Consider the following 13,943-nt stretch of genomic DNA (forward strand, 5'->3'; position numbering starts at 1 on the left):
GCAAGCGACGTGGGTTCCAGCCCTGGGTGGGGAACTAGGATCCCACATGCCTTGAGGCACGGCAAAAAAAAAAAAAAAATTCTAAAAAATGATCCAACCTAAATACTACTTTCATAATGTGAGACTGTTATCCCGGGTGCCCCTAATACTGTATTTTCCGTCTGTTCATCATTCCTTTAGACCATTCCTGACAGTAATTCTGAGCCTAGATATGTCTGCTTCCCTTAGAGCAGTGGAGCGCAGTTCCATTAACACCAGTGAGCTGGGACTGGCTTGCTATTTCTCATTACTTCATTCCATTGTAACTTGGTGATCATTACCTTTTTAAATAACATTTTTATGGGTCATTAGTTTTGTGTGTGATTCTCCACCTCCTATCCCCATCGTATTTTCCCCATTATCAGAGCCTTATTTGTTACAAACAGAATGTAAATGACAGTGCAGGCTTGTGGCCCAGTTTCATAAACATCCTAGCTTCACATTGGTACCTGGGTATTTGTCGTTGGTACCTAGATATTTGTTTTCTGAGGACAAAGTGAGGTGAAATAATTCCTGAAAGTGGAAAGACAGTGCAAGCTACTCAAGATGGGGGATAAACCAATACTGAGAAAGCCTCTGCCTGTTTTAACACTGGCCTACATGCACCAGAGATGGGCTGCTGGGAGGGATGGGTGTTGCAGTTCAGAAGGTACCCATTGTATCAAAGCAACCCTTGACCCAGATCAGACCTGTATGTGCATGTATGCATGCGAAGTTGCTTCTGTCATGTCCAACTCTGTGTGACCCTATGGACTGTAGCCCACTACGCTCCTCTGTCCATGGGATTCTCCAGGCAAGAATCCTGGAGTGGGTTGCTATACCCTGCTCCAGGGGATCTTCCTGACCCAGGTATGGAATCCAGGTCTCTTATGCCTCCCACATTGGCAAGAGGGTTCTTTACCTCTAGCACCACCTGGGAAACCCAGATCCGACTCCATTGGAGGCAATTCAGTGCATTCCAGGTGTCCTGACTACACGTGTTCAAGAGACCGTATGGACCTCAGCCATCTCCTCTTCTGAACTGGTCAGGATTTCTCAGCTGACAACTCATCATGTCAACTGTTAAAACAGGCAGAGGCTTTCTCAGTATTGGTTTATCCCCCATCTTGAGTAGCTTGCACTGTCTTTCCACTTTCAGGAATCATTTCACGTCACATTGTCCTCAGAAAACAAATATCCATGTCAACTCTTGTGACAGCCTTTCCATTCTTTTTTTTCTTTTGGTTTTTTGTTTTTGTTTTTGGCTACACTGGGTCAATTGTGGCATGCTGGATCTTTAGTTGCAGCATGCGAACTCTTAAGTTGTAGCGTGTGGAAACTAGTTCCCTGACCAGGGATTGAATCCAGGCCCCCCTGCATTGGGGAGCTCAGAATCTTAGCCACTGGACGCTCAGCCCTCTCAGTGTTAACAAGGTTACTTAAAATTAACTTGTTCATATATCTCTTCTCCAGAGCTAAATCATGAGTTTATTAAGGACAGTGCTGAGTCTTAGACTTAACCATTCCTCATAGCACTAGTTGGAATCCCAGCTCTCCACTTATGAGCTCTATGCCTTGGATGCATTCCTTCATCTCCTTGGTTCTCAGTTTCCTTGGCTACAAAAAGCATGGCAATCCTGCCTGCCTTGCAGTACGTTAGGAGAACCAGCTAGAATGGTGCTAGGCAGTAACAGGAGCTTGGTGAATAATAATTGATTCACTAGACAAAACCCTGCACACAGAAGCTGAACAAAATGTAACAGAATTGAATATAACAAAACATGATTTAACCTCATGGGAGGGAAGAGCTGATTATGGTTGCTTAAGATTTCGTGATGAGGACACCATTTCCTCTGACCTGGGCTTGAATGACAGTTTACAACCCTGTTTTTATTCTTGACTTGTTCGTGAGCATGTGACCATCATTTCAAGCTCGTCATGTCTCCTGAACCCAAAAGGATTGGTGAACGGATTTGGGATGTGGAGATTGTGCTTATTGGCATCCTTGGCCCCACTCCTACATTTAAGGAACAGCCTGGCCCTAAGTGGAGAGCTTCCTGCAGCTCCTTGCTACCCTGAGGCAGGTGGTGGCTCCCAGGACTGATCTAGTGACACCCATGGATGTCTCTTAGCCTCTTTAGGAATTTTCTTCAACGCAGTCATAATGGGGGCAGTGGTGCAGCTTACTGAGACCATATCAACATTAAAAAAAACAATGGGGATAAGAGTGTAAGGAGCGCTGTATGAAAAAATAAATAAATAGCTTTGAGATGAGTTTCCCAGATTTCCCATATAATGAGCGCATCTGCCAGAACTCAAGATGTGTATTATGCACTCTGCAACTGGCAGATTGCCTTGGAGGGGAGCAGAGGATGCTTCCTGATGAAGGAATCAAATCTGTCTTGATTCTGCCACTTTCTCTTTGTGGTGGAGCCACGTTACAATGAAGAAATGGGTCCTGTGACATTCTCTGCAACCTTCTTTAGTTACTTATCAATATGCACTTCCTTATCTTACACCCGCTTTTAAAGGTTCCTAGGAGAAAAGTACATAAAACAGACATCTGCTGAATCTGTTGCCATGTCAACTTAGTAGAACAAACATGGTCAGATGTGCTCCCTTTCGATATGGGTACTAGGGGTGAGTGAGTGAGTGAGTGAAAGTCACTCAGTTGTGTCCGACTCTTTGTGATACTGTGGACTATACAGTCCACGGGATTCTCCAGGCCAGAATACTAGAGTGGGTAGCCTTTCCCTTCTCCAGGGGATCTTCCCAACCCAAGAATCAAACCCAGGTCTCCCACTTTGCAGGCAGGTTCTTTACCAACTGAGCTACAGGGAAGCCCGCAGGTACTAGGGAACACAGCAAATAAGCACCCTCACCCACTGTTGATTAGTTAATTGGTGTAGTTTGTTGGGTGACACAATGCCTTTCTCCAAAAGTAATCTGAGACCAAACTTACCAAACAAACTGTGTTGTCACTTTCTCGACACTGTAGTTTTATGTTAGAGGCTCAGTTGAACTTCTGACATATTCAGTACTATACCAGCTTTTATCAGATATTTAGAGACCCTAGTTAGATTCAGAGTCACAAAGAGAAATGAAAAAGCCCCTGATCTGAAGAAACTTTGCTGTCCACTGGTTCAGTTCAGTTCAGTTCAGTTCAGTCACTCGGTCGTGTCTGACTCTTTTCGACCCCATGAATCGCAGCACGCCAGGCCTCCCTGTCCATCACCAACTCCTGGAGTTCACTCAGACTCACATCCACTGAGTCCGTGATGCCATCCAGCCATCTCATCTTCTGTCGTCCCCTTCTCCTCCTGCCCCCAATCCCTCCCAGCATCAGAGTCTTTTCCAGTGAGTCAACTCTTTGCATGAAGTGGCCAAAGTACTGGAGTTTCAGCTTTAGCATGATTCCTTCCAAAGAACACCCAGGACTGATCTCCTTTAGAATGGACTGGTTGGATCTCCTTGCAGTCCAAGGGACTCTCAAGAGTCTTCTCCAACACCACAGTTCAAAAGCATCAATTCTTCGGTGCTCAGCTTTCTTCACAGTCCAACTCTCATATCCATACATGACTACTGGAAAAATCCATAGCCTTGACTGGTAGAAAGACACAATTAAGTATAATAAAAGGGAGATGGCAGTGATTGCCTTTGTAGAACTATAATGTGAGTCTTGCAGTCATGTGTTTTTGTGGTAGGTTTTTATTGAAAGTATTCAAAAAATATTAACAATTAAAATTCCAGTCATCTCTGTATCTAAGAAATTTACCTTACTAGGCATTCCCTTAGAATGCAGTGATACAGGGACTTCCCTGGTGGTCCAGTGACTGAGACTCCAAGCTCCCAGTGCAGGGGGCCTGGGCTCAATTCCTGCTCTGGGAACCGGATCCCACATGCTGAAACTAAAGAGCCCATATGCCACAACTAAGACCTGATGTAGCCAAATAAATTTTAAAAAGACAAGGTGCAATGCTGTAAAATCAGTGCTGCCTTGGGGAAGACTGAGTATTTCCTTACTCCGGCCATGGGGACTGAGAAGATGCTGTCATTCAATCTCTAGGAGGTCTGCAGAGGGCTCCCAGAGGAGCGATGTCTGAGCTGAATTTTGAACAACAGTTTCAGGTCCTCACAAGAGCCTGGGCTGTGCTGAATTCTGTTCCTGTAGCAGTCATTTACCAAGCCTGCTGGTTTATCTTGCTCCACATTTATTCCCCTAGCAGAGATTTTTTAATCACTGTTACTATAGCTTCCAGCAAGGACCCCATGACCACTGCTTTCATTTGTTTTGTACATGTGATTCATGAATGTGCCTCCCTTCTCTTCCTTATGGGGTCAGCAGTGCTTGCAAGAACTTAGAGGATGCATGGGTTTGTGTATAGTGTAAGGGCAAAGAGTCGGACACGACTGAGCGACTAAACACAGACACACACAAGGAAGCCTGCCCTGACCACCAGGAGGTTTCATCCATTTCCATCTGAAAAAACAACTGGCCTTAGGCAACGTATTTCTAACTAAGTCATTCTGCATGTTTGTGTGCATGCACGCATGCCCATGTACACATGCTGTGCATAAATAGCACATTCCCAATCTGTGTAAAATGAAATGGATGAGCAGCACATGACAGTAGGCTCAGCCCCTGAAGATTTACCAGGAAAGAAGACAGCTGTGTGGCAGAGCTGCTGCTTATAATTAGGGAAAGAATTGCCCATGTCCCGTGCAATTCAGCAGCTTCAACCATTTAAATGACAGCCAGTTTGTTTAGTTTTTCAACACCCTCTGTGCCCACTCCCCCCCCCCAACCTCGTTTTATGGGCCAAGAGTTAATTTCTTGTTGAGAACACTGCTAAGGACTGTCATCTCTGGTATCATTGTTAAGATGGGATATGACATGATGGCTGGCAAATCTCAACTAGAAACCATGATGAGTGAGCAAAAAAATAGGAGTTGCTTTTAATGTCTCTTTTTAACTTTGTAAGTGAGCAAAAAAACTATTTTCAAAGCCCCATGGACTTTCCGGTTTTTAACAGGGCCATATTGCCGGTTTTGCAGTTGACAAGAAAATTATAACGCTTTATTTGGCTCGAGCGAGCTGTAAGAAGCGTCGCAGCACTCCTGATGTACAATGGCTCTCAACAGGATGGATGGGGAGAGAAATTAATAGGCGTCCCATTGTTGCCGTGCATTTTTGCCAGGATATTTCATTAGTGTAAACACTGAACCCGTTGTCATCTTGTTTAGCCACTTGACCCTGGTGATTTTCAGTTCTGTGTATCGTGATGAGTTGAGCACTGGCGTGCACGAGACAGGCCCTAATTATTGGGAACCGAATCATTGCTGACCCAGGATGAGATTAACTGCTCCTTTGCAGTCTTTATCCTGGGACATTAGCGCTGTCTGGTTATCTTGCTTCAGTTGAGAGATTCGGGACAATAGCAGTGCTGACGGTAACGGTTGGCGATTTCCCTGTTTGTTTTGCAGGTCACGGCCAGGGGGTTTGGGCCGCTGTTGCAATTCGCCTACACCGCCAAGCTGTTACTCAGCAGAGAAAACATCCGCGAGGTCATCCGCTGTGCCGAGTTCCTGCGCATGCACAACCTGGAGGACTCCTGCTTCAGCTTCCTGCAGACCCAGCTCCTGAACAGCGAGGATGGCCTCTTCGTGTGCCGGAAGGATGCTGCGTGCCAGCGCCCGCACGAGGACCCTGAGGATAGCGCGGGAGAGGAGGAGGACGAAGAGGAGGAGACGATGGATTCGGATACGGCCAAGATGGCTTGCCCTAGGGACCAGATGCTTCCAGACCCCATCAGCTTTGAGGCCACCACCATCCCAGTGGCAGAGAAGGAAGAAGTTTTGTTGCCCGAGTCCGACGTGCCCGCGGACACCAAGGAGAGCTCGGCCAAGGACGCGTTAACGCAGTACCCCAGATACAAGAAATACCAGCTTGCATGTACCAAGAATGTCTATAACGCATCATCACACAGTACCTCAGGTTTTGCAAGCACATTCAGTGAAGATCACTCTGGCACCAGCCTCAAACCAGGGCTTGCCGTGGGGCAGATTAAAAGCGAGCCGCCCAGCGAGGAGAACGAAGAAGAGAGCATCACGCTCTGCCTGTCCGGAGATGAGCCTGACGTCAAAGACCGAGCGGGCGACGTGGAAATGGACCGGAAACAGCCCAGCCCCGCCCCCGCTCCTGTCCCCGCGCCCCCTACCGGGGCCGCCTGCCTGGAGAGGTCCAGGGGCGCGCCCTCCCCATCCTGCTTAAGGTCTCTGTTCAGCATAACAAAAAGTGTGGAGTCGTCCGGCTTGCCCGGTACCTCTCAGCAGCACTTTGCCAGGAGTTCAGCGTGCCCTTTTGACAAGGGGATCACTCAGGGTGACCTTAAAACTGACTACGCCCCTTTCCCGGGGAATTACGGACAGCCCCACATGGGCCAGAAGGAGGCGTCCAGCTTCACCATGGGGTCGCCCCTCAAGGGGCCTGGCTTGGAGGCTCTCTGTAAACAGGAAGGAGAGCTGGACCGGAGAAGCGTCATCTTCTCCTCCAGTGCCTGTGACCAAGTGAGCACCGCGGTGCACTCGTATTCTGGGGTAAGCGCTCTGGACAAAGACCTCTCCGAGCCGGTGCCAAAGGGCCTGTGGGTGGGGGCCGGTCAGTCCCTCCCCAGCTCACAGGCCTACCCTCACGGTGGGCTGATGGCGGACCACTTGCCAGGAAGGATGCGGCCCAACACTAGCTGCCCGGTGCCAATCAAAGTGTGCCCTCGCTCGCCCCCGTTGGAGACCAGGACAAGGACTTCCAGCTCGTGCTCCTCCTACTCCTACGCGGAGGATGGGAGTGGGGGCTCGCCCTGCAGCCTCCCTCTCTGCGAGTTCTCCTCCTCGCCCTGTTCCCAGGGAGCCAGATTCCTTGCCACAGAACATCAGGAACCAGGCCTGATGGGAGACGGAATGTACAACCAAGTCCGACCCCAGATTAAATGTGAGCAGTCTTACGGAACCAACTCCAGCGACGAATCCGGATCGTTCTCGGAAGCAGACAGTGAGTCGTGTCCTGTGCAGGACAGGGGCCAGGAGGTAGGGAACCCGCATAAATTCAAGCATGCGATCCACCCTCAGTCCTTTATCTGGACTCCCCCTGCCCCCCACCACTGCCAGATTGTTCTTGTTTGCCAAGATTAAAGCTTTACAGTTAAGGGACCGCCTCCCTCATCCTCCCCTGGTAGCTCAGGTGGTAAAGAATCTGCCTGCAATGCAGGAGACTGCCTGCAGTTCAAGAGACCTGGGTTCGAACCCTGTGTGGTGAAGATCCCCCCTGGAGAAGGAAATGGCAACCCACTCCAGTATTCTTGCCATGGGAAGTCCCTTGGCAGGCCATAGTCCATGGTGTCACAGTCAGACACAACTGAGCAACTACCCCCCCCCCCCCCCCATCCACAGAGGCAGAATGCTTCAAGGTGATTCAGAATTAACCATTTTGCTCCAGACAGCACTTGAAATTTGATCGAGATTTCAGTCCTCAAAAAGCAGAGGCAAAGAGCTTAGTGGGAAAAAAGTCTGATGCCTGAAAGCGTGTGCAGGTACTTCAGATCCGCCCCCCCACCCCCGTCTGCTTTGAAAGAATGCCATACCTGTCACCTTCATCCTTGCCCCTCGCTTCTTCAGTGAGAAGAAAAACATAAAATTGCTTTCAAAATTGACTGATTGAAACTGGAGAGATTCACAGTAAGCCCATGCTTTCCCAGCACCTTTAAGTTTCCTTGTCAACAGGGACTCTGGAGTCATCCCTTGTCCATTGTGAATGCAGGTGATGGACAGCTCACCATCCATCCTGGCCCCAGTATCACTGAGGAAGCACCTTTGTCAGTCGCATCTAACTGTATCATGGGTCATTGCCCAAGGGCCCCACAAACAGTGAGAGTCATTTTAAGGAGCAGTGGGGTTGAGTAGCAGTTCTTGTCCACGCTAAAAGTGAAGTGCTTTCTAGGTAAAAATTCCAAAGGCTCCATCCATATCTTCCCACTGCTGGGAGAGGAAGCAAGTGCAACTCCAGCCACATCGTGAGCGAGACTCATGTGGCCAAGGAAAGAAAAGAATGGACACCGCAGGTGATCCCCCTTCCCTTGTAACACGAGATGCTCCCAGAAAGAGCTGAGGGCGTCTGTGTCACGATCTGGTAGTGACTGCCAGGGACCTCACGTGAGACTGCCACCTGTGTCTCAGAGCAAGCCCAGTGCCAAGCCCCTCCTGAGAACTGCATCTCTGAAAAACACAGGCAGAAATGAAGCGTGATTCTCATTAGCCCAGTGCACTTCATCCACGTCTGTGCTCCCTGGATATTAGCCTCTAGTAAATCAGGGACGTTAACCCAACCAGACAGCAGAAATGCCACACGGGATGAGCTGGCTTTTCACAGAGCCACGTGCAGTTTATTCAGCCCTCTGTGAGGTTGGCAAGAAGCACATGAAGGGTTTCGATTGGGCATGTTTTGCAAACAGCTTCCAAAGCTCCCTGTACCAACTACAGACATGCCCTGTGGTCACTTCCTCGCTTTTCTACCTAGCCTGGTCTCCACTCCTCCGTTACTGCCTAGCAGAAATGGAAAGAGAAATATGCTGAAAGGATTTCGTTTAGCTAAGACACAACAAAAAGGAAATTTGAATGGGAAACTGTTTGAGTACACTGTATCCCCTAGGGTTTGGAATGGAGGGTTGGGCTCAGTGTTCCAAGCCAGAGTCACATCTGGGTCCATCACCTGAGAAGGTGGAGGTTTGGTCAGAACAGTTAAAGTTTGTGTTCTCTCTCTCTCTTCACTCATTTCTTTCTCTCTGATCACAACTTGTAGGAGGTTTCCTTTTCTTTCCCCTGAAATTATTCATAAGCATTCCTGATTCAGAAGCCCACTGAGTCCATTGGCATAATGGTTTCTCTAAGGATACATATCTCGTGAAAAAGACAAATGTCTCTCAGTCTTTCTTTCTTTCTTTTTGTCTCTCTCTTAAGAGGAGCCCCACCATTAACTAAAAAGGGTGTGTGTTCATGACAGCTGCATATGTCCAAGGACCTGTCAGTTTCAGAAAAATCTCCTTTTATCTCTCTTACATCCCCAAAGAGAACTTGAAGTGAATTCTTGAAACTGAATGCCACCAACAAGGGCACAGGTATCTTTCCTGTGTTGAGGCTCTATCGCTTGTCTGCCTTAGAATTTGCAGGGTTTGTGTTGTTTTGGCTTCACTGAGTCTTAGATGTGGCATGTGGGATCTTCATCGTTGCAGTAGATGGACTTCTCTCTTGTTGGGGCGCACAGGCTCAGTGGCCCCGAGGCATGTGGGATTTGATTCGCCAACCAGGAATCGAACCCAATTTCCCGGCATCAGAAGGTGGATTCCTAACCACTGGACCATCAGAGAAGTCCCTAGAACTTTTCAGTTTTAAATGAATCAGTGAAATGGAGGAATTATTCGGCCTACACAGTAGTCATGAACAGGACTAGTCTCCCCTCAAAAAATATACAGTATTTTCAAAAATATTTTTATTTTCACTTTTAAAAAAAATAAATCTATTCTTTACATTCCTAAACAGTCTCAAAAGGAATTTTCCAAATTTCAATGCCATTTTAGGAGTCACATTTAGCCCCTCTCAGTAGTACATTTTGGGTAGAATTGTTATAGTAAAGTTAAGGTTTTCCCAATTTGACCGTTTGATTTTCCTAAAGTAGAAGAGGTTAGGTTTTCCAAGAACTGTCCCAGGGACTGAGCATGACTGCTTCTCTTTGAGCTAATCACTTGCTAATCACTTGGGAGTTTCTTTGACCCCAGTGGAAGTGTGGTCTCCAGTAATAACACTGAAAGCAAACCCTTCACAAAGTGAATCATAAATGATTCAGAAGCCAGTATCTCTTGGGCTGATTCTGCCCTGATCTGCTCTCATGTAAGGTTCCAGGTGACTTCTTTTCCAAGTGAACAGAATATGCTGATTTCTAGTTACACTCTCTTTACCCTCCCATCTCATCAATGCTGACTTCTCATCCTAAGTATTCTCCGGCTTGAGGAAAGTTTAAATAAGCACACTATTGTCCTTTATCAACAACCATCTTTTTTAAGTTCTTTTTTAAAAATAATCAAGCAGAACATACCAAGCCCATAATATACCAAATTTATCAGGCTTTTTCTGTGCTTGCAATAATATATAAACATATTCACATGTCTATGGGTTTGGGTTTTATTTTAATAGCATTTAGAGTAACCTGGTGGGCTACAGTCCATGAGGTTGCAAAGAGTTGGACACGACTGAGTGACTAAGCGCAGCACAACACACATTTAATTACTAAGCAGCTTGCTTGTTGCACATAGCTGTCTGCTGTGTACATGCCTGTAGGTCAACTGTGTAGGGTTAACACAAGCTTCTTTGATATCCTTGGTTCCTGTCATCACAGCTGACTCAGTGATCACCTATCAGCAGACATTTCCATTTCCTGTATTTCCCTCTTACGAACATTGCTGCAATAAACATTCTTGTGAACATATTTATTTAGTGGCGGTGCTTTTATTTTTGTGAGTTAAAGTTCCATAAGTGGGTTAAAGGTTATACTCATTTGTTAAATACTACCTATTTACTTTCTCAAAAGGTGGTAGCAATTCACACATCCTCCAGCAAAACTTACGAGCGTGTCCATTGCCCCCTGTTCTTGCCAGTAGTAGTGGTCACCAGTCCTTTTACATTTGCCAATCTGATGGACAAAACATGATGACTTCTAATGCAGTTGATATTTTTCTTATATGTATTCATCATTTGTATTTTCTTTATTGGACTTGCCATTTGTCCGTTTATGTGTGTGTGTGTGTGTGTGTGTGTGGTGTTTGACTTTAATGAGTTTACAGAATCCTTAATTTAAGAATATTAATCCTTTCTTGCACATGTTGCCTGTATCTTCTCCTAGTCTGTTTTTTCAAACTAAATTTTTGGTCTTTGTTTATCATGAAATAAAAATTGTTCATATATATGGAGATTTGCAGGAGACTCAGGTTTGATCCCAGGAACAGAGGAGCCTGGGAGACTGCTGTCTCTGGGATCCCAGAGTCGGACACGACTGAAGTGACTTAGCAGCAGCAGCAGGTTCGATTCCTGGGTAGGAAGATGCCCTGGAGAAGGAAATGGCAACCTACTCCAGTGTTCTTGCCTTGAAAATCCCATGGGCAGAGGAGCCTGGTGGGCTACAGTCCATAGGGTCGCAAAGAGTTGGGCACAACTGAGCAATTGAGCACAAGCACAAATCTTGAAAAATAATTACGTTTGATAATTGTCAAGTCATTTCAGAACCATGACCTTTATCATTAAGTTTCTTGAATTCTTTGTTATTTTTTTAAATTTTTATTTCTCCTAGTCTATTTCTATAGTATCTTTTTCCATTTAAAAAAGTTTAAGTTTTATGTAATCAAGTGGTCAGTATGTTTCTTCATGCCTTCATACCTAAAAAGTCAACGTGGGAATTTTTTTTCTTCCAATTATGAAAAAATGAATAGGTCATATTAAGTGAAAAAAGTAACAAACAGTATACATAACATGGTTCTAGTTTACTTTATAAATATATTATAAACAATAAGAGCAGTATAGATAATAAGATGAAATGGGAGGCAAACTTGGAGAGAGGGAATACAGGGAAAGATTTATTTCTGTGTATTCCTATAATGTTTGATTTCTGTGTGTGTATATCACACAGGTTTTTTTTTTTAATTGAAATACAATTGATATACCATAAAATTCGCTCTGTTAATGTGAACAATTCAGTGGTTTTTAATGATTCATAAAGTTGTGTGACCATTACAGTGTCTAATCCCAAAATATTTTCATCATCTCAAAAAAAGAAATACAATATCCAGTAGCAATCACTTCTCATTCCCCTCTTCCCTTACCCCAAGCTGCTGCTGCTGCTGCTGCTGCTAAGTCACTTCAGTCGTGTCCAACTCTGTGCGACCCCATAGACGGCAGCCCACCAGGCTCCACCCTCCCTGGGATTCTCCAGGCAAGAACACTGGAGTAGGTTGCCATTTCCTTCCCCAATGCATGAAAGTGAAAAGAGAAAGTGAAGTCGCTCAGTCGTGTCCGACTCTTGGCGACCCCATGGACTACCGCCTTCCAGGCTCTTCCATCCATGAGATTTTTCCAGGCAAGAGTGCTGGAGTGGGTTGCCATTGGCTTCTCTGCCTTACCCCAAGAAATTGCTAACATACCTTTGTCTCCAGTAGATTTGCCTATTCCAGATGTTTCATTTCAGTAGAATCTAGCTGTGTGGCCTTTTGTGTCTCGCTCCATCGCTGAGCCTGTTTTCAATACAGCATTGCTGTACAGCATGATACAGCATGCTGTCACTATATCCACCTGGCACTTCATCATGTATGTGTTCTCTCCTTTTTATTGCTGAATAATATTCCACTGTGTAGATACACTAACTTTCTTGATCCATTCATTGGTTGAGGGATGCTGGGCTATTTCCATTTGAGGGCTATTATGGATTATGCCATGAAGAGTATTTGTGTTCAGGTTTTTTATAGACATAAATTTTCAGTTCTCCTCGTTATATACCAGGGAGTGGAATTGCTAAATCATATGATCACTCTTAAGTTTAGCCTTCTGAGGAATGACTGGGCTGTTTTCCAAGGTAACTGAGCCATTTTATATTCCCACCAGCCTTGTATGAGGAATCTAGTTCCTCTGCACCCTCATCAACACTTGTTATTGTCCTTTTTTTATATAGTCCTTCTAGTGGTATAGTACCTCATTGTGGTTTACAGGTTTGCTTTTAGAATTTGAAAATTATTGAAAAGTCACAAGCATGTGCCAAGTAGTAAGAGTCTTAGTGAATAGTTTTGTACCACAAGCATTAACTGTAGATTTTAATAAAGAAGCAGCAGGAAGACAGTTTATTTATATAGTCAAAGGCACTGATTAGTTGGATTTGCTTTATTAACACATTTCATATCAAGAGTGGTAAAAGCATATGAGGATGCTGTGTGTACATGTATGCTTGTGGATGTGTGAGGGCAGGGAAAAGTAAGGTCCAGAACAAACACTGAAATGTTATCGAAGAGCCATGTCTGACTCTTAACTCTTCCACCCAGATGTTGACTTCCAGACATATGTTGGATATAAAGATTTTACAGTCGTTTTTGTGGCTTGTTGAATCAGAAATCTTTTTAAAAGTAACTATCGTTGGTCTGCTTAATAAAAGGAAAACCATTCTGGGCAGCATGGAACTCAGCCATATTTCTAATGAAAACAATGTTTTCGTGTTGGCTAGAAAGACTGTTAGCATCTGGAACTCCAAAGCATACCGTATGACCGAAAGAAGAAACTTTGTGACAAAGAAAGATGGTGGACAAACTGAAACCCTAATGCTACTGCTACAGCTACTACTAATATTAGCAACACTTCATAATTATAAGGCAATTCCAACTTTTCAAAGCACTTTCTCCAGTTGTTATCCAACTTTTTTCTTCATGGCAACCCTGTAAGCTAAGTAGGACAGATGTTGGATCCCTCTGACTCCCAGATCCTCAAAGAACTTCAGGACAGAGAAGGAAAAGACTTGCCTGGGATCACACGACTCAGTAATTGTAGCATCACAACTAAATTCTAGATGTCCTATGTTTGTTCCAGAAACTGGACCGCAAGATTAGAGCTTAGAAGGACAGTTGTATGAGAAGCTTGTCTTTGGCAGAGGAGGTTTTGTCTTTGGCATCTGCCCGGCTCAAAGCCGGCTGTCCTCATTCAAAGAGGACTGGAATCATGAGCCCACAGGGCATCAGATCCCTGGACAGCTCACAGGAATCTGAGGGGCTTTTGAGAGCATTAGTGTTAGGGACTTCCCTGGAGGTTCAGTGGTTAAGACTCTGGGCTTCCAATGCAGGGGTGTGGGTTTG

At 45.3% G+C, this 13,943-nt stretch overlaps 1 protein-coding gene across 5 annotated transcripts in view; it reads left to right on the forward strand.

Annotated features, from left to right (window-relative positions):
- The window catches only part of BACH2 (BTB domain and CNC homolog 2), a 388,486-nt gene that overhangs the window by 355,389 nt on the left and 19,154 nt on the right, over window positions 1-13,943 (forward strand). For all 5 annotated transcript variants that reach the window (XM_060419566.1, XM_042253398.2, XM_060419564.1 and 2 more), the window contains one exon: window positions 5,503-7,101. In XM_060419566.1, the coding sequence (XP_060275549.1) occupies window positions 5,503-7,101 (1,599 nt within the window). The remainder of the gene's footprint in view (window positions 1-5,502; window positions 7,102-13,943) is intronic.

Source organism: Ovis aries, chromosome 8 (assembly GCF_016772045.2).
Source record: "Ovis aries strain OAR_USU_Benz2616 breed Rambouillet chromosome 8, ARS-UI_Ramb_v3.0, whole genome shotgun sequence".
Classification (NCBI taxonomy): domain Eukaryota; kingdom Metazoa; phylum Chordata; class Mammalia; order Artiodactyla; family Bovidae; genus Ovis; species Ovis aries.